This window comes from Sinocyclocheilus anshuiensis, unplaced genomic scaffold, assembly GCF_001515605.1.
Source record: "Sinocyclocheilus anshuiensis isolate Anshui unplaced genomic scaffold, SAMN03320099.WGS_v1.1 scaffold1053, whole genome shotgun sequence".
In the NCBI taxonomy this organism is placed as follows: domain Eukaryota; kingdom Metazoa; phylum Chordata; class Actinopteri; order Cypriniformes; family Cyprinidae; genus Sinocyclocheilus; species Sinocyclocheilus anshuiensis.
Window position 1 is genome coordinate 2426056 of NW_015555711.1, and position 26034 is coordinate 2452089.

General features: G+C 37.0%; 2 protein-coding genes across 7 annotated transcripts in view; one reads left to right on the forward strand and one right to left on the reverse strand.

Moving 5' to 3' along the window:
* LOC107672005 (syntenin-1-like) overlaps positions 1–5851 on the forward strand; it is a 23673-nt gene extending 17822 nt beyond the window's left edge. Inside the window, exons 5-9 of the mRNA XM_016465036.1 lie at positions 1585–1743; positions 1952–2127; positions 3995–4166; positions 4285–4376; positions 5392–5851. Of these exons, the coding sequence (XP_016320522.1) occupies positions 1585–1743; positions 1952–2127; positions 3995–4166; positions 4285–4376; positions 5392–5446 (654 nt within the window). The 3' untranslated portion in view covers positions 5447–5851. The remainder of the gene's footprint in view (positions 1–1584; positions 1744–1951; positions 2128–3994; positions 4167–4284; positions 4377–5391) is intronic.
* Positions 5852–7541: 1690 nt separating this feature from the next.
* The window catches only part of LOC107672006 (syntaphilin-like), a 21514-nt gene continuing 3021 nt past the window's right edge, over positions 7542–26034 (reverse strand). For 2 of the 6 annotated variants that reach the window (XM_016465038.1, XM_016465039.1), the window contains exons 2-7: positions 18380–18516; positions 16928–17002; positions 14879–14995; positions 14035–14142; positions 13785–13934; positions 7542–12013 (exon numbers count right to left, since the gene is read on the reverse strand). In XM_016465038.1, the coding sequence (XP_016320524.1) occupies positions 10384–12013; positions 13785–13934; positions 14035–14142; positions 14879–14995; positions 16928–17002; positions 18380–18423 (2124 nt within the window). In that variant the 5' untranslated portion in view covers positions 18424–18516 and the 3' untranslated portion in view covers positions 7542–10383. Of the gene's footprint in view, positions 12014–13784; positions 13935–14034; positions 14143–14878; positions 14996–16927; positions 17170–18379; positions 18517–26034 lie in introns of those variants that run through there. The other 4 variants (XM_016465040.1, XM_016465037.1, XM_016465042.1 and 1 more) reach the window with 4 other exon arrangements.

Below are 26034 nucleotides of genomic sequence, written 5' to 3' on the forward strand. Positions count from 1 at the left end.
ATATACACACACACACACACACACACACACACACCATTTAGGCTACCATTACCATTCGAAAGTTTGGGGTCTGTAGGATTTTTAAATGTTTTTAAAGTCTTTTATGCTCATCAAGATTGCATTTATTTGTAGAAGAAATTTTTTTTAACATTATACATTTCTTTAATGTCACTTTTGATCAGTTTAATGTGTCCTTGCTGAATAAAAGTATTAATTAAAAAAAACAACCTTTTTGACCCCCAACTTTTGAACTGTTGTGTAAATATACTATTGCTAATTGTTACGTCCCCTAGTGGTGTGGAGGTCTAGGGGAAAAGGGGAACGCACATAAAGGCCACTCAGACAAGCACCCCTACTGTTCACACACAAATAATGAGGAACACAGGGAATGACTGAAGCCAAGACAACTGGAAGTTTCACAACAAATAAAGGTGGTTCGCTTTATTAACAGATTATAAATATTTACAACCCAGCATGTGAAAGCTAAATGCAAATCGTGCAATAAACCATGAGCCTATTTACAACTATACCAGACCACAGAAAGAAAGAGAATGAGCAGTGCTAAATTAGAGAAAATAACAAAACAGAAGGTGCTAACTTAAAAACCCCTCCCTCTGTCCTAACTGAAAACAAACGAAAGAAAAGAAACACGAATCTTCGGCGTCACGTGCCCTAAGTAACCTACACTGTCCTAAAACAAAAGATACATAAAGTGGCACACGCTCCTGACCTGGTGTGTTTAACAAAGGCAAACCTGCGTGTTGTAATGTGTATGTCACGTGACGTACTTTCCTCACTCTTCTCTCCGGGAAGGTGTAACACAGATCAGGGAAGGCGTCCCCTGACTAAACAGTTAGGAGCGAACCACACACACAAACACACAGTCGTAAGAGTAGCATACAGAGAGAGACTAATAGCAGCAAAAATGAGCAGCGGCGAAGCAAGCCCCAACTCCGCCTCGCTCTCGAAGCACAAGCTTGAACGTCTTAAATACCGAGCCATCATTCGTGATTGGTTGTCACAGATACAGATCCTGACAGTCCAGCCAGCCAATGGCAAAACCTAAAGAAGAAAAACAGCAGAGAGTAGAGAGACAGAAGAAAACTTTAGCAAAACTAGCAATAACAAAAGGGGAGGGAAAGCACAAAACGCTGTCACGTAACACTAATGTTCAACTAATTTGAGTTTTACACCCCTCTTATCACTTCCTGCCACAGCTTCTACTGTCCTATCATAATGAAGGCATAAATGCAAATAAATAGATTTATTAAAATATTTAGAAATGAACATGAACCTATATTAACATTTTCTAGTTAATATATTGAGTAACATTAAAATTGAACCTTTATTGTAGTATTTAGGTGTTTCTTAGTTATCTTCTACTACAACATATTTGTAGGTCATGAATTCTTAATAAGCTTTACAGCTTTGACAAGGCAATATATAAATGTTTTAGAGAGCCCACTGGTTGGAAAGTACTGCATTAGACCATTTGCATGGGCCACAGTTAACTTTTCATGTTGTATATGTGAACAATGCACTCACACGTATGAGAATAAATACAAATTTTCTCTTGCTTGGCAGCAAGTGGCAGTGCCAAGTTCTGTGGGTGGCATGGTGCGGCCCGTGACCGGTGCAGACATGGGTATCAGGAGGGCAGAGATTCACCCAGGTCTTCGGGAGGTCATCATCTGCAAAGACCAGGAAGGAAAGGTCGGACTACGACTCAGAGATATCGATAATGTGAGTAAAGCTCTTTGCATTAAACTCTTCCTCAGAGTCATAATTAGCGTCGTGTTTCATTGTTTTGAGTGTGTAATTGGTATGTAGGTTAATCGGTAATACGTTTTAGGGCAGCACACCCTCATTCTGAGCAGATGTGTCATTCTTATCATCACCAGCAGGTTGAGGTGTTATTATCTTTCATGTGTGTCATTTCCTCTTTCTGTAGGGAGTGTTTGTCCAGCTGGTGCAGGCGAACTCTCCTGCGGCGTTGGGTGGCCTCCGTTTTGGAGATCAGGTTCTGCAGATCAATGGGCAGAACGTAGCTGGCTGGAGCTCAGATAAGGCCCACAAAGCTCTGAAGGCAGCAGCTGAACAGCGCATCGAGCTCATTGTCCGTGACAGGTCAGTCATTTCTATCAATACAGTATAAACATACACTACCGTTCAAAGGTTTGGGGTTGGTAAGATTTTTTTTTTTTGTCTCATGCTTGCCAAGTCTGATAGAATAGAGTAATATTGTGAAATATAGATACAATTTAAATGAACTATTTTATATTTGGAAATATTTTCAAATATAATTTATTCTAGTAATGCAAAGCTGAATTTTCAGCATCATTACTCAAGTGTTCAGTGTCACATGATCCTTCAGAAATCATTCTAATATACTGATTTGCTGCTCAAAAACATTTCTTATTATTGTCAATGTTGAAAACAGTTGTGCTGCTTAATATTTTTGTTGAAACCATGACTTTTCAGGATACTTTAATGAATGGGAAGTTGAGAAAAATGAGAAATTAAAATCTTTTGTAACAATGTCACTTTTACTGCCACTTTTGATTAACTAATACATCCTTGCTGATAATAATAATAAAACAATAAATAAAGTAATTATAATAATACAAATAATAATAATAAACCCACATTAACAAAATATTGTGAATATTGTCATGACAAGTTGGACAGAATCAGCATGACAAATATATAACGATATTTGTCTAGATCTTTGCTGCCTCCTGGTGGTTATTTATTATAGTTGTAATATTTGTTGAGTTCAGTGTGAAATGGAAACTTCCTGCTTTAGATCCAAGTTAAGCTCTATTAATAACATCTGTGGCAGTTACCACAGATAATTTTGAAACAAAATAAATAAATAAATTAATTTACTGTAAAGCCTGGCTCACACTACAGGATTTTTAGCCCGATTTAGCCCCGATTTCCCCCTCCCGAGAATCGGAGCAAAAATCTTGTCGAGCCCCTCGATCGGTCCCGATGTTCGGCGCGGATTATCTGGTAATGTGAGGCGTTCACCGATCGAATCTTGCACCTCCCGATCTGCTCGCACACAAATCGGGGCCGCCCCGATCATATCAAACATGTTTGATATTTAGGATTTAAATCGGGAAGATGACGGCTATATGATTACGTCAGTACTTTCACAATAGCCAATGCACGACCGCAAAACAGCTGCTGTACGGCCCCGTTGGATAGTGGAGATGGAGGAAACTGCTTCTTGGCGTTGTATAGTAACACAACTGTCTGTATAATGTCGAAAACGTATCACAACCGTAAGGAGAAAGAGAAGCGCTGGAGTGAAAGCGCTGAGAGTGGAGCCTCAGTTTGGAATATACCGGGTGAGTGTAGAAAGCAGCTAGCAGGCTAGCTAACATATGTAAACATCACTGAAATATCAATGACGATCTGCTGCATGAGATCACGTGAGGCGCTCCCTCTGGCATGATAATCTTAATAATATCTTGTAGTGTGTGATGCGCCACGATATAATCAGTTAGGATTTTAAAACTCCTGTAGTGTGAGCCCGGCTTAAGGCACTTACAAGCAGTAGGCTAAACATTTTAAATGCCGTTTTAATTATATAGCCACAGAACATTATATGTTGGCATGAGACATGAATCACTTAATGACCCTACTGACATTAAAGTTAGATACAGTGTCTTGATCATACAAAAATGTGGGTCAAGTCAAAATATTTTTCTGTGGTAATCATAAATATAATTGCACAGATGGGGCCAAAAAGGCTCACATTATATATATTTTGTGTTCCAGACCATTCCAGCGCACAGTCACAATGCATAAGGACAGCTCTGGCCACGTGGGCTTCATCTTCAAATCCGGACGTATTAAAGTTAGATACAGTGTCTTGATCACACAAAAATGTGGGTCAAGTCAAAATATTTTTCTGTGGTAATCATAAATATAATTGCACAGATGGGGCCAAAAATGCTCACATTATATATATTTTGTGTTCCAGACCATTCCAGCGCACAGTCACAATGCATAAGGACAGCTCTGGCCACGTGGGCTTCATCTTCAAATCCGGACGTATCACATCTCTAGTGAAAGATGGTTCTGCTGCCCGCAACGGTCTGCTCACCGATCACTACATCTGTGAGATCAACGGCCAGAACGTCATTGGAGTCAAGGTGAGAGGGGTCACGGTAGTGTTTTCAGGATATGCCTTTAAATCTGCTGTCAAAGCAACACGCCAATAAATAACATTCTGAGATTTGTGGAGTAAATCGTTTTGTTTTCTGTCTACAGGACACTCAGATTAAGGACATCCTTACTACATCTCCCACTGCCATGACCATCACCATCATGCCTAAGTTTATCTACGATCACATGATTAAGAAGTGAGATCCCGCTTTCTTTTATACTCATAAGTGATAATACACAATTACATTTTTTTTTGCCATTAATCCATTAACTCTGTAAAGCCTAAAAAAATAATAGTCAGACAGTTAGACAGTTTCTTTTTGAGCATCATATTTGATAAAGGCGTTTCAAATAGTATAGTATAGGAGTATGGAGCTCACATCGGAGGTGGAAATACCTTAAAAGACCTTTGATTTATTCAGATACTCAAAATGAGCAAAAATATGAAATTTAGTGCAGATGCCAATATTTCTATGGCCAAAAAGAAAGATGAAATTCTGGTAGCTTGTAATGTAAAGCAATGAGATCTTCATAACAGTATATAGCAGACTACTTGAAATGCATATAAATATCAGTTGTCACTCTATTACCTATAATGTCTTGGCAAAATGATATTTAAATGCTTAGTTTTATAATCAAAGTTTTGTAGTTTTAATTATGGGGGAAAACATAATGTTATCCAATACGAGATGTACAAATAAACAATCCTCAAAAGCCTGATGCATCAAATGTGATACATTAACTTTTCTAAAAAATGATGTATGAATAATTAAGTAAACGTAAGTTGCTTTAGTCCAGTAAGCGTTGAAATCTTGAAATATTTCTAACAATATAAAAGTTATTGTTTATTGTGTAAAGATCAGTAAAGATTTAAAACGCACATATACCAGGACCTGAAGGTGGACTATTTTAGAATGATACTAAAAGGCCTTTTACTTGTACAAATAAGTATAAATAGTATAAATACTGTCAGATGACAGAAGGCATGTAGTAGATTGTGTACAACAGAAATTTGCATTATTATATATTATATTAATTATAGGAAAATCATAAATATTTCAAATTCTGTGCAAATGAATGACTTCTTAAAATGTATAGATTATACATTTACACTTAAAATGTAAGATTACAATTTGACATGAACAAAACAGATTGAATGTGTAAGTCAATTGTCATCTCCTGATCATGACAGCCCTAATCTGTATATTCCAGGATGTCAAGCGGCCTGCTGAAGTCATCCATGGATCACTCGGTGCCTGAGGTCTGAACACAGGAGACCACGCACACCCCCTTTCACAATGCCTACAATCTCTAGCCTTCCCATTGGAGCCTTCCACCACATGGGTGGTCTATCACTGATTGGATAAACCCCCTCAATCACATTAATTTATAACATGTAAAAACGGCCTTTTTCTATTTCACTTGTTGGCCGTTATCGTTTTGCCTTCTAGTTCTTGATTCTGTCCTACATGTCATTGTTGCTATTGTTTAATTGTTTTCATATTACATGTTATATAATAATAATCCATTGTCATTATTGAGTATTATTATCCGATTGCTTTATTTTGGCTGGGGGGCAAGGGGTTAAAAACTGAACCTGAGCTTCCGTTTTGAAGAGCATTAGCTTCAACACTCCACTTTTAAATTCTTCCCACTATGCACAAACACTTTCTTTTTTGTTTTTTATCGAACATCTATATGCCAAGACAGCTGTACTCTGCCAGAAGGAATCCTGGGCCAGAATGTGTAATGCAACAACTCATTTCTTATTGATTTTGAACTTGTTTTTAGGTGTTTAAACTTTGATAATATTCTCTGTCATTATCCTGTAAATGTTAGTGTCTCTAAAGATTTATATACAAATGTATCCTCAAGACTGAAATTATTACAAAAATAAATAATAATCCTGGTGATACCAATGGATCTAAAACTAAATGTTCCATTTCAAAAAAAGTTTTTGAGATGCTCCACACATTTCCTCATTTTCAAATGATTAGAAACAAGATTTGAAACAAAGGATGAAAAAACTTCAAAATAGTGAGAAGGCTTTGTTCACCATGCTGTTTAATATAGATCCTTTTACAGAGCAATGAGGGTCAAGAGCGATGTGTTGCAGTGATGTCTGTACACACTAATATTACCATTAAAATATTCTACACAAAAATATTGAGACACTATGAAACATTACCAGACTTACAAGACTGGTTCCACTTAGGGTGCTGATCCTGTTAGACAATACAGAGACAAAACTGAAGTGCCAGGTGAAAATGTAAACACGTCATTAAGAATGACCATTTAAGAAAAAAAAAAACCTCTATAACAAAGGTACATGTGTGAGATCTAATCTTCTAGGCACAGTCGTATAATCCTGCTTAACAGACACTAAACTACTGATGTGTCAGTTTGTCACCAATTTTACATTTCAATATTCACTCTGAAAGAAAAAAGCATGGCTTATCACTTTCGTCTTGTTGAAGGCTATTTCCATTTAACCAAACAATTAACAGAAAAACAAATTATCCATTGCCAGCTTACCCTAAAAAGTGTTATTGGAGAGTAATGCTTCAACAAGATATGCATGTTACAAGACATTTTGTGGTTAAACAACATTCTAAACAAAAATTGTGCCAGTTGACATTGACATCAAACTTGGACATGTTTTTCTTAATCATCCCCAAAAATGCTATAAAAACTGGATATGGAGAAAAACCTGTCACTTGGCTAAAATGTTCAGACACAATTCAGGGAGAGCCTGCTAACTTCAGAAAATAATTAAAGACTTTATTAATAAACTAACATGTATTGAGATCTGTAGATCCTAATGGAGGATGGGAAGCTTTAAAGCAAATAATCTGTGATTATTAATTACCATCCAAATGCAGAAATAAAAATGAACTGATATTCATATACACATGCATTCTCACATTAAATTGCAAACACTCATACAAAATGGAAAAAACTGTGATATGACAATACACGACAAAATAGAAATATTACTCAAATTTACCAGCATACAGGGCCAACATACTCATCTCTGCTTGTAATATGGCTTCAAAAAATTCAAGAAAATCTTATCAAGGCCTTGTGTGTCATTTCAACAGGTATACAAAGCTTTATATCAGCGTACAACATTTATCCAGCCAAATAACTAATGTAATAGTTATTTACGTACATTTCATTGACAGACAGTAGCAGTTTGGAGGAAACCTCCTGTTCTTGGGGTAACAATTGATTACAATCTCATTTAACCTCCCGATACATATTCTGATAAGCCAAAAAAAAACAGAACTATCTGAAAGCCACACATTCATAATTTCAACATACATGAAATTAAAATTACAAGACATTTTGTGGTTAAATAACATTCTAAACAAAAATTGTGCCAGTTGACATTGACATCAAACTTGGACATGTTTTTCTTAATCCTCCCCAAAAATGCTATAAAAACTGGATATGGAGGAAAAACCTGTCACTTGGCTAAAATGTTCAGACACAATTCAGGGAGAGCCTGCTAACTTCAGAAAATAATTAAAGACTTTATTAATAAACTAACATGTATTGAGATCTGTAGATCCTAATGGAGGATGGGAAGCTTTAAAGCAAATAATCTGTGATTATTAATTACCATCCAAATGCAGAAATAAAAATGAACTGATATTCATATACACATGCATTCTCACATTAAATTGCAAACACTCATACAAAATGGAAAAAACTGTGATATGACAATACACGACAAAATAGAAATATTACTCAAATTTACCAGCATACAGGGCCAACATACTCATCTCTGCTTGTAATATGGCTTCAAAAAATTCAAGAAAATCTTATCAAGGCCTTGTGTGTCATTTCAACAGGTATACAAAGCTTTATATCAGCGTACAACATTTATCCAGCCAAATAACTAATGTAATAGTTATTTACGTACATTTCATTGACAGACAGTAGCAGTTTGGAGGAAACCTCCTGTTCTTGGGGTAACAATTGATTACAATCTCATTTAACCTCCCGATACATATTCTGATAAGCCAAAAAAAAACAGAACTATCTGAAAGCCACACATTCATAATTTCAACATACATGAAATTAAAATTAAAAAAATATATATCAGGAACATATATGCCTTAATTTCTTTAAATCGATTGTAAGGTTATTTGATAAGTGCTCAGTTGGAATGAGGTGAAAAAGTGCAGAGACTAGACTATATGCCCACTGACCACACAAATTAAGCACAAATTAAGATTGTCAACTAGTTAAAAGAATAAATATCAAGCGCTGAAAAACCTTACAGACGCTACATCAAATCGGCACAACAGAAATCAGTAAATTATTTAAATGAGAATTTCGCAAATAGACAACAAATAAAGCCTGTATCACATTATACCGTACACAATATCAGAGGGAGGAGGTAGAAAGAAAGGCAGCGGTTATTCATGATTTTGAGGGACAGAAGATAAGACAATATGAGAGACACAAATAACTACAATAGTGATCATCTGGCTGATTATCTGGTACACTGTTGACTGGCAAATCAATCCAGCTGTCACATATACACAACGCATAAATATTCACATGAATTTATGAATCGATGTTGATTTTTTTGAAATGGTGGTGTTGGTGAAATCTAACCCTGAACCACAATCCACATGTATGCATTGGCCTTTGGACAGACAGAAACTCACAATCAAGTATACTTCAAGTAATTGCTTATAAAGTGAATTATAGTGCAATCGACATGTCATTAAATGTCACCCGTCACCTAAGTGTCAGTCAAATAAATGGTCAACATGAACATCATAGGGTACATGAAATCATTGCCAAATGTTTGGAAAAAGCTGAAAGCAGACAATTCTAAATTAAAATTTGTTTCTGCAAGTAACTCAATACAAAATAAATTTTTTGCTTTCTTTGATCTTTTTAGTGGAATTATGTCACATAGTATTTCGGAAATAAAATATTAGCTAACATTTAATAACATTAGTACTAATAGTCTTGTTTAGCAGGGTGTAATACTAAATTAAGTTCAGCAGTTTCCTTATTTAGCAACTCTCATGCCAGCTGTTGCCAACCACATCCGGCTGTAATTATATAACCTAGACTAACAGTGAACATGAAAATTAGACCTATTATTAAAGATTAGTATTTCATCCAAAAACATCTGGCTATGACAGTTTTTTGATGGGCACACAGTGAAAATCGCAGTGAAACAAAATCATAAAATTCATTTCTGGTGAAAAAGCTCCCATGACCCTATTAAAGTCATTTAACCCTGATCATTGTCTAAACGCTGAATCTTTCTTACTGTTCATATTATTACTTAAAATGCATTACCCTTTTCCTAAATACACAATTTAGCATTCAACTATACAGAGTATTTCTGAACCATCAAACTTTCCCCACATAATTGAGCCTAGTATAAAGAATACATTATCTAAAATACTCCAGATGGACCAAGTATCATTTTGTGACAGCATTTATCTAGGACACTAGTGGTATATGCAAAGCATATAAATAGCTCAGCAGGCGCTTGCCTGGCTCCTTAAGGGGGAAAGATGACTGTTCTTCTCTTATGCCACACAGGCAGGAGTAATGGGACAGCTAACTACTGCACTCATGGCTACAACAATGATGGCCATTAGTAATCCAGGTACTTTGGCTGCACTGTACATTAACACAACACAACACTCGCTCAGAAAAGTCAAGACACACACACACACACAGACACACACCCTCTGCGGTGACAGTAAGAGGGACGCACAAAAGGACAAGTTTTTTCCCATCACCTATTGCGTCTCTTCACTCTAAATAAGGGTAATACAATCCTATTAAAGGGGATCTTTTAGTGTCACTCACAAAGCTGAGTTAATGTCATTGTGTCAGTCCATCATTCAGAACACATCATCTCGCATCTTCACTCAGGGTAGTAGTTGTGGAAAAAGGTGAAAGCTCGTTTGAAGTCCTGAACTTCATTAGCATCTCATTTGTAGGTGTAAATACATGCTAGTGATTCCCCTTCCTCATTCTTATCTTGTCTTGGATATAGACCATAGAGAACCACAGTATTAAGGTGCTGTGCTCAGACACTATCCTTCCACTGGTTGCCTCAATTCATTTTACATGTGTTAACCATTCCCTAATTGCACATCTGACAGAAGAACAGTGATATCACTGGCTTCAAGGCTTCTCCAGAGAGAATAGCTGGTCTCATATACTCATTCCCCCTGGACCACCTCCTCCTGCGGGGTAGTGCCGAAGGCCTCCTCCTCGACGCAGGGAATGGAGAGCCACAGTGCAGCAACCTCGCAAGAGAGAACCAATATGGTACATTGGCTGACCAACACGGTGTGGACCCCGACAGAGCCACGCCACTGTGGGGACCACTGGCACGACCACCGCAAGCAAATCCACTAGGAAGTGCCGGCTCCAGTAGTTCTTTGCTGGTAAACCACAGCCAGACGACATGGATTCTGTGCTCGTAGCACTCTCGTCAACCTCATCTTGATCTTCTGCACCTATATTTATGACATGATCCCCTTCATCCCCAGCGTCTGTTAGTACACTACGAGGCTGAGTGGTCTGTGCAAGGGGCTCTCCTTCAGTCTCAATCAATGGCTGCATGGAGCAAGGGGAGTTGCAAGGGTTTGGCAAAGGGTCTGTTACAGGTTGAGGTTGAACAGAGTTGGTTACTTGGGATCCAATGGTCTCCGTGGTCAAAGCTGTTGTGGTGATTGGTAAGACTGTAAGGAGCTCTGAAACAGTTGTCTCCTTGACAGAGGACTCCAACGCTAAATTCGCAGGTCCTTTTGGAACAGATACAGTTGGTGACCAAGGCTCCATTGCAACAGCTGGTGCAGACTTAGTGGAAAAGTCTGTGATGACAGAAGCTGTGGCAATTGTTGCCATAATGGCTGATTCTGTGGCTACTGACTCCAGATCATCTCCCTCATCAGACATCCAGGTAGATGTCGGACTGCATGCCTGGGAGCGGAAGGTGTGCTCAGCAATAGTGTCCAGATCAGAGTTAAAGGATGTACTGGGACCATGGGCAGGGGCCGAAGCAGGGTCATGGTCGTAGTCGGTTTGAATGCCTTGCTCACGCAGGTGATGCAGGTATAGGTGATGATGCGACAGACATGGATGACTTACACTAACAGTGGTCCCCGTCCCGATCCCACTGCAGCGGAGTGGCACAACTCTCGGCTCGCTGATGCTCAGTGCCTCATATGTGGAGGAGTGTGGCAGGCGGGAGTACGCATTGAGCAGCGAGGCTGTCTCTTGAGACAAAAACGCAGCCTCCAGGAGCAGGTCTGCCTTACTTGCTCCTCTTCCACTTTCTCCACAGCAAACAAACCCGCTGTCCTGCGTACCCTCACCTGACAAACATGGAATGTCACACCCATTTTCATTACCGCCACGTTCCTGGCCAGTCTGGTCACTTAGCTTGGTGTAGGTAGAGCTGCGGGTAAGTGAGCGAGCTGGGGAGCCTTCGGAAGACTCCGCCAGGCCCTCGCTGACCTCCAGCCCTGCCCCCACCACCCCTCCACCTGCCAGGGTTTCTCCTGTTTTGGGGGTCCCGATCTGAGCCAGCTCCATGCTCTGCAATAAAGACTCCAGCTTGTGGTTCTGGAGGTTTATGTCTTGGAAGCACTTTTGCACTCCAGTGTCGGTGTCTCCCAGACTGGATCTGACAACATCGACAACCTGCTTAAGCTGCTGGATCTCCCTGCGAGCCTCCTTCAGAGTCAGCTGGGCCTCCACGCGGTGGCACTCCTCTTCAATCCAATCTTCTTGCATACGAGACAGCTGAGTACGCAACTCATCAATCTCAGTGTCCCTAAGGAAGGAGGGGAAAAAAGACAGAGGATGTCAAAAGAGTAAAGCAAGGAAGGAATGTCAAGAAGTGACTTGTGGGTCAAAGACCAAAATTAAAACTGCTGTGTGAAATGTTTTCACTTAATACTTTTTTCTATCCCAGTACAATGTGACTTGCCAACTATATGGAATTGACTGATAGTTTACTTTCTTTGAAAATTGTACTTTCCTTGAACATGGTGACAGTTTAAGTTGGAGCTGCCCAACATAGTAACACAATGGCTTCAACAATTGTCTGAGTTTGGGGAAAGACCTTCTATTCGTTTGACCAGTGCAACCCTCTACATTGCGAGTAAATCACTCGCATATGCGACTAAATCTTACTCTGGGCGACTAAATAATGTCCAACATTAGCCATTGGCTAATTAGATTTAACACGCCAGTATGTGTGTGAGAGGCGTTCAACACCGATTTTCACTCGATAAACACGCTGACTGAGCACTTGAGAGTTTCGCTCTCCGTCAAGCGATCTGTACTATTTGGATGCGCTCAATGGATCATGTCATGTACTCAATGGATGCGCAGTATGTAGCACGCAGCGCACCTGTTTTTGACGTACCGCAAACTAGTGTGAAGGCGCACGACTCGCCGTCGCTTTACTGATAGCGCTGTGTTTCTCACACATGCAAAGAGAGAGAGCGAGAGTCTTGCATACCATGCTGAATCGACGCGCTACATGTAAACCATATTCTTTGTTGTATTTTCCTGTCAAAATAACAGAGTTCATTTAGAATTATTCAGCTTTTAAGAACAAGCAGAAGATATGCCGGTTTCTCGGCAGTGGGCGGGGCTAATGCGCGAACAGCTCTCATTGGCTGGCGCTCATCTATTACCGTTCCTGTTTTGATTTCAGCAAATCAGTTCGAGCGAACGCTGACAACGTGATTAATATTCATGAACCCAGCATATAATAGTAGTAGTAGTAGTAGTAGTAGTATCTTTTAATAATAATTACTATTACCTATGCTATGACCAACAATATCTTAAACATCACCACCAGTCCTAAGTTCAGTTAAAATGACAAATATGCATTCATTCATGGTTACCAAGTTTTAGTTCTAATCACTAGTTCTATCATTAAATAGTGCTTAATTATCATAATATCATAATATAATGCTTGATTGGCTGAAGTTAAGAGTGCACATTCAGTTGTTTAAGAAGCTGTTCCATTTTACAAATGGAACAGCGTGTGTGTGTGTGTGTGTGTACTTAACCATATTTTGGGGACAAATCTGTACCCAAAAGTGAGCAAAACCTGAAAAAATCGGCAAAAACCTCAATTTGTGGATGTCCTCATTTGTAAAACTGTTATAAAAATAAAGTAAACAAAGTTTTTTTTTTTCCTTTTGAAATTGTAAAAATGCAGAAAGTTTTCTGTGAGGGTTAGGGGTGGGTTAAAAAGTATATAACTATCTGTATATAAAAACAATAGAAGTCTATGTAATGTCCCCATTTAAAATTTCCTTGCTATTAGACAAATGGAGTCCTTAGAATAGAAGGAAATAAATGACAAATTACACAGTCTAAATGCTAATATTCAGCAGTTAGTGACTTGATAGATAATTGATACATGGTCTAGAAATCAACCAAGTGCAAATTTGCATAACAATTCCAAAATAAAGGAATAACTTTAACTGCCACTCAAAGCTGCTTAAAGATAAAACTAATTTCTTCATAGACTGATGAGATGATTAGTGCATGGGCCCTCATTTTATGAATGATTCATGCCTTACCTGTCCTGCAGTCTTTCGATGCTTTCTTTGAGCCGTGCTCTGAGGTGTCTGATACACACCTCTTTCTGTTGCAGTGGGGTAAGGTATTGCTCAGGTGGAGGGGGCCGGATACCATGGTTATCATTGCAGGAGGTGTATTTTATGTGACGCCTGATATGGATGAGAAAAGTGGTATATACTACATATAAACAAACAAGAAAGAAGAGAAAGATGCAATGCCTCGCTGGTATATGGGTGAGTTGTGTCTCACCTATGGGTTGGGCTTCCGTCACTGCCCTTGCATGACCCTGAATTGCTACTGCTGCTGATAGAGGCATTTCCATAGGGATCACGGTTACTGACAGGTGCTGGACTCCGTCTGTAGCATAACAGAATCACAATTTCAGAGTGTCACCTTCAAGGCCACTTAGGGGGACGCAGGATGAGGAATAAACAGAATGCACAAACACACACTAACATGAACAAACAAAAAGTACAATTCCATGAAACACAAAATCAAACATGCCTACTACAAATTGACTAACATGCCTCTATACATACAGTCAACTAGTCAACTAGGGGGACAACACCTTTTATGGATGAAAAAAAGAAAAGACACCCAGCTCACATAAAACTGCAAGCACAAATTGCAAAGTAATACAAACAGTTGAATTATGTGCTGAGGCACAGATGACTAATCATGATAAATTTCCATCATGAATCAATTATGAGAAACAAACTGGCAGCTGAACAAGCAGAAATTGAATGCAGAGCCATCTAATGAGAGCTCACTTTGCACACCACAGACATGAAATCATCTTCAACTGTGACACACAAACTGGCAGCTGAACAAGCAGAAATTGAATGCAGAGCCATCTAATGAGAGCTCGCTTTGCACACCACAGACATGAAATCATCTTCAACTGTGACACACATATGCAATTCGAGCTTTAAACCCCCAGTAAAATCAAAATGTTGGATTTTATAGGGACATCGTGCTGTGGTTGAAGAGTTTGAATCCATGCTGACACAATGCCACACAGAGAACAAAGAAAAGTGAAGAAAAGAAGAGAAAGAAAAAAAGAACAAGACAGAAGGGATGATGGAGCGCTGACCGACAGTGGTGTTCCGGGGACTTTGGTGTCAGAAATCCTCTGCTCTGTCTCATAGAGACCATAATGCCTGACTCCATGGGTGTGTAGTCTAGCTCTATAAACCTGCAATAGTCAAAACTGACCCACAAACAAAAAGGAATCATTACACAGGATAGCGCACACACCTAAAGTTCACCTTAACCTGTTTTGTATAAAAATTCAAATGAATGTTTCTGTGGACATTTTCTTGTAAACTTGTTTATAATGAAGCTGGGTAGAAGCAGTTGTGCTACAAAAAAGTAATCATCTGCCACTTATACAGACTGGGTTGTAAGCTTTTCATTATGCTCTATTTGTATCCACAATTTTTTTTCCAGTTTCCTGAAAATTATGTATACATCTGTCATTGAAATTCCTGGTTTGATGCACTCAATATTACAATTTTGAATGATTGCAATTTACATAATATTTGGTTAAAGTAAGCAACTTTGGGTTGATGTCAGTCTAAAGTCCATTTCAAACATCCAATTGAAATTAACTTGAGATGAAGCTTGTTTCATTAAGATCATGAAACTCTGTACACGAGGTTGCAGATCTGACAGATTACTTGACAGATTGTCAGACTAATTAAGTCAGCAGTTAGGGGAGGACAGAGAGAAAGATAAAAAGGAGCTTCTTATTAATTCTGGTTGTCAGAAACACTAGCACAGGGCTGGGAAGGATCAGAGCCACTTTGCCACACTTAAAAGAATAAAAAATCATGCTGGACATATTTATTATACAAAGGCTTACTAAATTACTTTTGACAGAATTACACTGTTTCCTTCATCCTTGCTGGCATTAAAAGTCTCTTTTATGTAAACGAAAAAGAGATTCTAACTATCTAACTGATTTCAAGGACTCTTTAATCTCCCAGAAACATTCTCTTTTGGGAAAATTAAATCTGGGGTTAGCAGCGCTGAAAGAAAGCACTTCCTTTAGGTGGTGCAGAGTGCTGTTTTTACAGGCATGATGGATAACTTTGAATCCAGTGATAGTCTGATATTATTGAACTGATATTTGGTCATTTTTATTTCAGTTTTGTGAGTGAGTTTTGAGTAAATATCAGTATCAGCAGCAACCACTAAAAACCTTATATCAGTTGAACCTTATACCACTGAATTACTAAAACTAAAATAAAAATCTATTAAAGCTAAACAGAACATAATAATTTTAAATAATAACTAATAAAAATGATACACACATAAACATTACTAAAACTTACATTAAAATGAAAACTGAAAATATAAAAATACAATCTAAAATTCATAAATGATATAATAGTATATAAACAACACTAAAATAACTCTAAATATTGTCTAAATATAATTATCTTGAGTTAAACAGCTCAACATGTTATATAAAAATAGACCAATCAAAACAGCACATTTACAATGACAAGCCACTATAACTACTGTCCACCAGGACCACCATTGGTGGGCTATAAAAGGTTTGCTGAACTACCTAACCATGAAAGCAAGCCAAGGTCATGGTTAAGGTGAGAGCAAAGCAAAGAAAATAAAAGCAAAGTGAAAGACCCGAAACAAACAAAGCGTGCTTGAGGAGTGACTCTGCTATCAATACTGATAGCAAGGAAAAGAAAGGAGAAAGAGAAAAGCAGCCAGGGTAGTTGGACAGACCAGGTACGTCCATTATGTTTTCAGTGATATGGACTAATTGAGGGAAAGTCGGGTAATGTGTAGTGAATATGTGCACTGCATTGCCACACACTCATTAGAATCACTGAAAATATCACATTCATTGTCGATCTCACAGATTATCATTTCAATCACAGCCAAAATGGCTTCTCATGGAACAGATTTACAGATGATTAAATGATCCATTTACTCTTCCTCTGAGCCTCTGTCAAAGACCGGAGAGTTCAGCGTAAACTGCCCTCTCAGATCCCCAACATCAGCATCAGTGGTAGCAGGTAATGGGCTGGTTTGAAATTGGCGTGTGAATGCCCAGTGCAGCAGTGTTGACTACTACAGTCATGCCCTACTATAGGGTACGGAATCAGAGTCTCACACAGGGGATGCAGTGGGAGATGACAGCATTTGTTGCAAGCGGTGCTTAGGCTGTAGGGCCTTCAGCAGGTTGAATCTGAGGAAACAGAGATGAGACAGAGGCACAGAGCTGGGCTCTACTGCAATATTACCATTAAAACTCATTGCCACTATAAAATTATCTGTATTTAGACAGAATTGCACACAGGCGTGGCTTACACAGGAAATGTGTGGAATTTTTAGATGTAACTATTTAATTTATATATCACTGTATAATTGTACAAGTGTGATTCATACAATTACACATATTTTACTGCAGTCGTTATGTAAAATAATGCTAATAAAAGAATGCGAGTGAGTGAGGCACAGCAGCATGTTTGGGCTAATCTTACTCGAAGGTCTAAATTGGAAGATATGCATGATGTTGTATCTTAGTTTAAAGTTACACTTGACATCTTATTTCTGAGATGCACACAATAAAAGGAATTCAAAACGTTTGAACTTGAAATCACGTTCATTGTGTCATAATTTTAAATATGCTTATTAAAAACAATGCTTTTATCCATGTGCTTGTTGAATAATGTTTCTTCTATAATTTGATTCAATTTGTTATTTGTTTTGAAATCATTTCTGCCTTTCCTAATAAGATTTTTAAACAAATTAATACTTTTATTTAGCAATGATGTATTAAATTGATCTTTAGCTAAATACGTTTGCATTTCTACAAAAATGTCTATTTCATAGAAATGCTGTTCTTTTGAACTTTCTATTCATCAAAGAATCCTTAAAAATGTATAACAGTTTCCAAAATATATTAAGCACAACTATTTCAACATCGATAATCATAAGAAATATTTCTTAAGCAGGTAATCAGTGTTTTTGAATGATTTCTGAGGGATCATGTGACACTAAAGACTGGAGTAATGATGCTGAAAATTCAGCTTTGCCATCACAGGAATACACTACTTTTTAAAATACTTTTTGAAACCAGTTATTTTAAAATGTAATAATATTTGTTCACAATATTACAGTATTTTGATGAAATAAATGCAGCCTTGCATAAGAGACTAATCATATGGACCCCAAACTTTTGAACGATAGTGTATATTTGTGTGTATGTGTTTAATAGCCAAGTACATTAATGTGCTTATAAATCTTTTAAACTGGCCCCTCAGGAAGTTCTTATACAATCTGGCATTTGTAGGGTGAAAAAGGTCTTGACAGCAGAGAGAGAAATTGAAAGCGCTAAACAGCTGATGTATTAATGACGGCAGCGGAAGAAAGAGAGAGAAAGGATTATTGAAGCACTTGAAGCTCAAAAGGTCATTAAACTACAGCAGAGATCTTACTGTGATTAAGAGAGTTAAACAGCAGCTAGAAGGGTTAGATATTACAGCAAAGCACCAACACAGCTGCAGGTTTGAAAGAATGTCTGTTAGAAAGAAGACTTGGAGAGAGACAAAAGGTGCCATACTTGCGCGATCCAGAGCCAGATCTTTTATTTGAAGGTGAAGACATGGAGTCAGCTGTCCCCTCCTTCCTTTCTCCTTCTTCAGCTGGATCTGTCTTCCTCACTGTCAGCACAGCATGAAAAGCTCAGCTGCAGCCAGCCTGAATAAAACACAAGAACACAGACAGTGTCGTCAGTTGGACTTGAAGAAATTATTTTCTATATCAAACCATGTATCAACCCTCATCTCACTTACATAACAGCAGTTTCCTAAGGAGGTACATTCTAAAAAGAAATATTTCAGGTTTGTTGCCACACTATAATACTATTAAAGGGACAGTTCACCCAAAAATGTAATTCTGTCATCATTTGCTTACCTTCCATGTCAGTCCAAACCTAAATTACTTTCATTGGTCTGCAGAAAATAAAATAAACTCTTTTTTCAAATGTTGTGTTTTGAAAATGCATTTTTCCATTCATGTTCCATAGAATAAGGAATAAATGATTTCAAAAGGTTTCACTTTTAGGTGAACTGTCCCTTTAAGATAGACATAATGTTTGCATTTTTTCTCTTACAGGATCATGTGAAGCAGATCATGCCATCAAAGTCAAAAGTAAACATAAGAATCTGTCCATTTCATCGAATCTATCTGATCTCTTCACACTCAGTAGACCTGGCAGCAGCATTGCTTGCGGAGCTGTAATATATTTAACATTGTGCTGACACAGACTGGTTGGTCTCTGACTCTGCGTTGGTGCGAAGCCAGACAACAGAAATAATAGAGCTTTAACTTTCACAATCAGATTACTCAGTGAAATCAAGATCTACCCAGAAGCTTTAAAAAAAGTTTTCATTCCTGATACAGCTAGAATATTTAATTTGAGAGAAACAGACAAAAGAGGAAATGAGAAAAGGAAGGGTAAAAAGCAGCGATTTCTGCTACATTGTGCATCCTGAGACACATGCTGAGGGAAAAGAGGGATTAATGATCTAAATAATTAAAAAGGAACTGGCACAGCTCAGTATAAGCAACGATACACTGCAATATGCTCCTCATAATAAGCAACTCAATCCTTTACCATAATGACATGACCTTTCAACCACTTGGGGTTGGCTGGGTGATGAAAATGAACAAAACATGTTCGGTTAACGTGTTATTATTGTCAACAAAAAACTCAAATAAAGCTGAAATAAGAAATAAATTAGATGAAAAATGAAATGTAAGTGAAATAAAAAGTAAAGAAAATGAAATGTAAGTACAATGATGAAAGCTCATTAAAACAATAAAAATTATATTATTAATAAGTAACTATATTATGAATAAATAAACAGGGATCTAATAATTTTTTATTTTTGGAAAATGTGCAGTCGCTGAATCAGTATCGGGACAGTGTGTTCTCCCTCTGACGCAGTGTGAGTCATAATGTAGAGCGCAGCTGTGAGATCTGTCCTATCTGTTTGAACTTTGCACCGATGCAGAAGACTACAGTCTCAGTCTCTCTTATTTTATACCGTCTGCCTAGTTTGTATCAAATACACAAACAAAATAATGAATATTCAGATCATTCAGATCAAATGAACTTATAAAAAACTTTTTTGGCTATTGTGTGTGGCTCATAAATTAAGCAGACTTGTCTGAAGAAGGAGTTATTGGAAAACATGTGAAAGGAAGTACAAATACAAATCTAAAAATATGAATTGCTTAGAAAAAGAACACTGTATTTGCATAAGGAAAAATAAAGATACTATATTTTGATGAGGAAATCTGCTGTGTCATGCTCCTGCTACAGCACTGGATGACCTCTGGCTGCTGTCGTATGAGATGTGCAGAAAGCTGCAGATGAGTGACTGTTATGACCCAGCACGTCTCTTCTCTCTCACAGGCCACATTCAAGCTATATTTGCTCATACACACTTGCTCATAAACAGCCAAATATCACACACTGACTTGCAGCTTTAAAACAGATTATGACTTGAATATAATGCAGGTAATGAAAGGCAAAGAGCAAAGAAGCAGAACAGAAGATCTGTTTGACAACTTAGATTTTTTCATGCACATCTTTGTCATATAGCAGCATTTTATAGCGACCATGTCAAGCTCCAAAAACAACAACAACAACAACAAAATATAAAGAAAAGCACTATAAAGTAGTCCATATAATTTATTCTCCATAAGACGTCAGGAGCCATATAATGAGGAGCAGACTGAAATTGATGCCATTATTCTAGCATTGTTATTGTTAACTACAGTGTTGGGCAAGTTACTCTGAAAAAGTAATCAAATTACTGATTACTCCTTTTAAAAGTAATCACGTTACTGTTCAGATTACTTTATTTCAAAAGTAATTAGTAATTAGTTACATTACTAGTTACTGTTACTTTTTTCTCCTGTGAGCACGCAAATTTCAGCACTGTATTGCTCAATGCTGCAAGTGTGTTATAGCCTAAGTAGAAACTCTGCATACGCTTGCACCTGTTAATCGTTTATATTTTATATTAGTTCATGTAGCTTTTGTGCAATACCGCTCTGCACTCTGTTGCGTCAGGTCTCGCGGGAGAGCAGGTCTCTAACCCACTGGCAATTGACTCAACAATGCGTGTGCTACATCCTTTTTACAATCTCCAGATTATAAAACACTGCATTCTGTCAGCAATGTAACGCGGCAGTAACGTATAGAGACCTCGGCTTGTAACTATATTCTAATTACTATTTTGAAAATTATAACGCGTTAAATTACTCCGTTACTAAAAAAGTAATCAAATTACAGTAACAAGTTACTAAGTAATGCGTTACTGCCCAACACTGGTTAACTAATAACAGAACTATTAAAAAATAGTTTTCATTAATTGAAATAAAGTTAGGTTACACTTTATTTTAAGGTGTCCTTGTTACAGTGTAGTTATACATTTAAGTACTGAGTAATATTAATTAACTACATGTACTTACTATATGGTTAGGGTAGGACTGGGCGATAAATCGATAATGATAATTATCGTGATATAATTTTCCTCGATAAAACGATATGAAGAGTTCGATAAATGTTCGATATAATGTTCATGAGCCAAAAATGGAATGAAAGAGCGCGACTCATTTGAATCACGGCACACGGACCGTTTATCCGCTCAGTTCAAGGTTCATAACAGCAGCGCGAGTTTACCAGCAGATGCGTTTACTCGCTGACGAGTCTCGGTCACATGAGATCCAGTGTGAAGCGCTTGAGTTTAGCGAACAACACAAATGACTCGCTGCTTTAACTAGTTTAAAGGCAGATGAAACAGCGCTGACAAACAGGAGAAACACTGTGTGCAACGATACAGTCAAAAGGCTTTTCAATCTATAAATCACCATCATTGACCATGCATTTACAGTAACACTAACTGCACTATGGTATTGTGTCATAAATGTGGGTATTTGTATTGAATTTTATTATATTATTAATGTAGACATGTATTATACGGTGCCCCGGAGGTGACATGTTCGGTTAACTTAGTTTTGTCGTGGCCACGACATAATAATTCGTGGGAACGTGATAATATGTCGTGGCCACGAGATATTAATTTGAGGGAACGTCATATTAACTCGTGGGAACGTGATATTATGTCGTGGCCACGAGATCATTTTGTCGAGGTAACGACATCCTTATGTTGTGGCCTCGAGATGCTATGTTGAGGGAACGACATCCATTTCTCGTGGTCACGACTTCTTATGTTGAGGGAACAACATATTTTTCTCGTGGCCACGAGTTTAATGCGTAAACAAACCTGGGTGACCATAGCAACCCGGGATTATCAGAGATAGATTCATTAATATTTTATTTTGAATTAAGAAATGATTATATTATTTATTATAGAAATTATTACATTATTAAATTATTATATTAACCATAGGCCTTGGCTACCGGACTGTATTACGTGCGATAGTCAGCATTCAAATGAAGTTTATCACGAATAAATGTTACATAAAGTGCATAATATAAAATAGGCCTACAAGAAAATATTTTTATACATCCTACAGTCTTGTAAGTCCATTAACCGATCGTCTTTTTCCCGTAATATTTGTATATTATTATTATTATTAGCCTATTATTATTGGTTATATTTTTATATTCGTTTATATTCATTTTTTCCCCTTCATTTCGATCTCTTTACTTAAACGTTCTGAATACTTTTGTAAATAATACCCTACTGTAAATGCTCAACATGCCAATAAAGCTTTGATTATGCTGACTGGAATTTTTGCTGGAATGCAGTTTAAATTTAACATATATTTCATTTTATTTCAGTTAATTCATAGATCATAATTATAAATACTATAGTGTTTCGTTGAGGAATTAATCATTCATGTAGTTTCATATGTAAAAGAAAACACAACACGCTCATTTATCATCACACATGGGCATAAATACAATCATAAATTCAAAATTTTATTGGCATAATTGTCAGGTTATTTATTTGTCGTTACCTCGACAAAATGATCTCATGGCCATGACATAATATCACGTTCCCACGAGTTAATATGACGTTCCCATGAATTAATATCTCGTGGCCACAACATATTATCAAGTTCCCACAAGTTATTATGTCGTGGCCACGACAAAACTAAGTGAACCGACCATGTCACCTCCCGGGCACCATAGTATTAAATGTATTAAAGGAGTGATGCAATATAATTGCAGTATTTTTGTGATTAAGCTATAGCATGTGTGCATTTAGCCTGATATTAATGTTTTTAGACTACTGTTTTTCATACAAATACCTAAAAATCATATAGTTATATTTTTCCTATGGTATTGAGGTGTGCTATATGTGTGGTTTTAACTGTGTTAACTGTTATCATGATCTAAATGTATGCTATGGAAGGCAAATGGTTAATTAAAAAAAAAACTACATTTTTTTAAATTTAAATTAAATTTCACCATATAAAAATGAGGTTGCTACAGTTTTTACAGATGTTACTGATTTTGATAACGAACAAAAATTTACATCTGCATCCTAACTCAAGCTACTACTATTATCAAATGTGCAATTGTAAGAGACAAAAAACTAATATTATTATTAATATTATCAGGCAACACAAACCTGTTTCTTGATTTGAAATAATATCACATTCAGAACATGCAGAAACTAAGAAATAGATTTTTCTACTAAGATATTTATTTTGTTAAGGAAAATTAATGGTCTGGTTTCTACAACTTTCACTTTGGAGCAAAAATCTGGCTTTAAACTTGAAAGAAATAAAGATTTGACATTTATCGTGATAATTTTTTTGGCCATATCGCCCAGCCCTAGGATAGGGTTAGGATTAGGGTTTGGCTTAGGGTTACTTGCTTGCAATTATGCATAATTAATTGTTATTATAATAGTAAGTACATGTAACGTGTAACAAGTACACCTTAAAATAAGGTGTTACCTAAAGCTAACATAAAATCAAATAAACATGATGAAAAACTCAAAAAACTTTGTTGCCTTGGTTTAAGTACTAAAATGACTAAAACTTAAATAAAAATAAATGTAAAATAGATATTAAAAAATGACTAAAGCAAAATCAAGCTTACTAAAACTAACTAAAATAAAAAAAAACTTTCAAAATATAAAAATTAAAAGTTTCAGAATAAATACTATAATTGTATAAATAACACTAAAATAACACTGAATTCACGTTTAACTCAAGAATCACTGAGTCATTATTGAGTTCATCAGTTTAATTCACTAACAAATCCTTAGGTTAACAGTCATCACTATGATATTTGTATGGAAACGATCAAAATAATTTTTTTGTTACAGAAGAAAGAAAATAGGTTTGGAATGAAAATAAAAAGAATAAATAATACAGAATGTATATTTACATTAAATAATAATAGCATTACATTAAATAATATGTAAATAATATCAGAATACTTACTTGTAGAACTATTCCTTTAATAAATCTGGTACCACCCTCAATAAAAATGAGTAAGCCCATCTTATGTTTGCCTAAATCTTATGGGAGCCAGACAAAGATGGATTAGGAAGTGATCAGAAGTAAGTGATTATGAAGTTATTTATCATGTCATCCCTCATGGGTCCTAAGAGAGAAGTGATCACTCAGTCAGTGGATTGAATGGTGCTAAATGCATCCAGTGTGGATGGATAAATGCAGCATGAATGCTCTGAAGTGAATAAACAATACAGCAGCTCTGTCATGTCACAAACATAAACTACATTTCAGTAGTTGTAATCAGTGCAATCTGCTAAAGTAGATTTATAAATAAATCAATATTACATTTACCTCACAAACAATTACAAATAGTAAGAAATACATATTAAACAAATATCCAGTGACACTATACTTAACGTCAATATAGAGAATGAATGTAGGTAAAGTGGGACACTTTTTTATGATTTGTCATTGCCATTGTTTTGATATAACTGAGATCCAAATGCCTACATCAATGTCATTCCACACCAGTTTAGGATTAACTGAAAGGGATAGTTCATCCAAAATAAAAACTTGTGTCATCATTTACTCAACCTAAAGTTGTTCCAAACCTGTATTCCTTCCAAACAGTTGACAGTCATAGCATTTGGAAGCCGGTGGCCACCGTCAACGGTTTGGTTACCAACATTCTTCAAAATATCTTCTTTTTCGTTCAACAGAAGAAAGAAAGTCATACAGGTTTGGAACAAGTGAAGGTTGAGTAAATGATGACAGAACTTTAATTTCTGGGTGAATTATCCCTTTAAAGGGTTAGTTCACCCAAAAATTAAAATTAGCCTGTGTTTTACTCACCCTCGAGGCATCCTAGGTGTATATGACTTTGTTCTTTCAGATGAATCCAATCGGAGTTATATAAAAAAATCGCCCTGGCTATTCCAAGCATTATCATTGCAGTGGGCGGGTGTTTCTGTTCAACAGTCCAAAACATGTCAAATTGAATTATCCCTTTAAAGGGTTAGTTCACCCAAAAATTAAAATTAGCCTGTGTTTTACTCACCCTCGAGGCATCCTATGTGTATATGACTTTCTTCTTTCAGACGAATACATTTGGAGTTATATTAAAAATTGTCCTGGCTCTTCTAAGCTCTATCATTGTAGTGGGCAGGTGTTTCTGTTCAACAGTCCAAAACACATTAAATAAAGCGTGTGCATCCGTAATAAAACGTGCCTCCCACGGCTCCGGGGCATGAATAAAGGCCTCCTGTAGCGAATCCATGCGTTTTTATAAGAAAAATATCCATATTTCAAACGTAATAAACATTTTTATCCCACTTCCTCTGACTGTCATACACGGAAGCCGTTCCGGCGGATGACTTAGGGCGTATGCGTCGCGCGTGGCCTCTGAGATATGCTAGTCTCACGAGTTTGTTTACAGGAGCAAAGGAAGCAAAGTTTCCTTACTTTAGCAAAGAAAAACCAGTCTCCTCTTGGCTCCGACATTCTTCTTTACAAATCCTCGTTTTGTACTTCTAATAAGTGACCGTTGTTTTGTTTTGATCTCTCCGTTGCACTTCCGCGTTCGTCATTTCTGAGCGGCGCATGCGCAACACCGACCTCATACGTCATACGCCCGGAACTGCTTCCAGTGTACAACAGTGAGCGCAAGCTACATTAAAGTGATTATTACGTTTTAAATATCGACATTTTTCTTGCAAAAACGCATCGATTCGCTACAGGAGGCCTTTGTTCACCCCCCCCCCC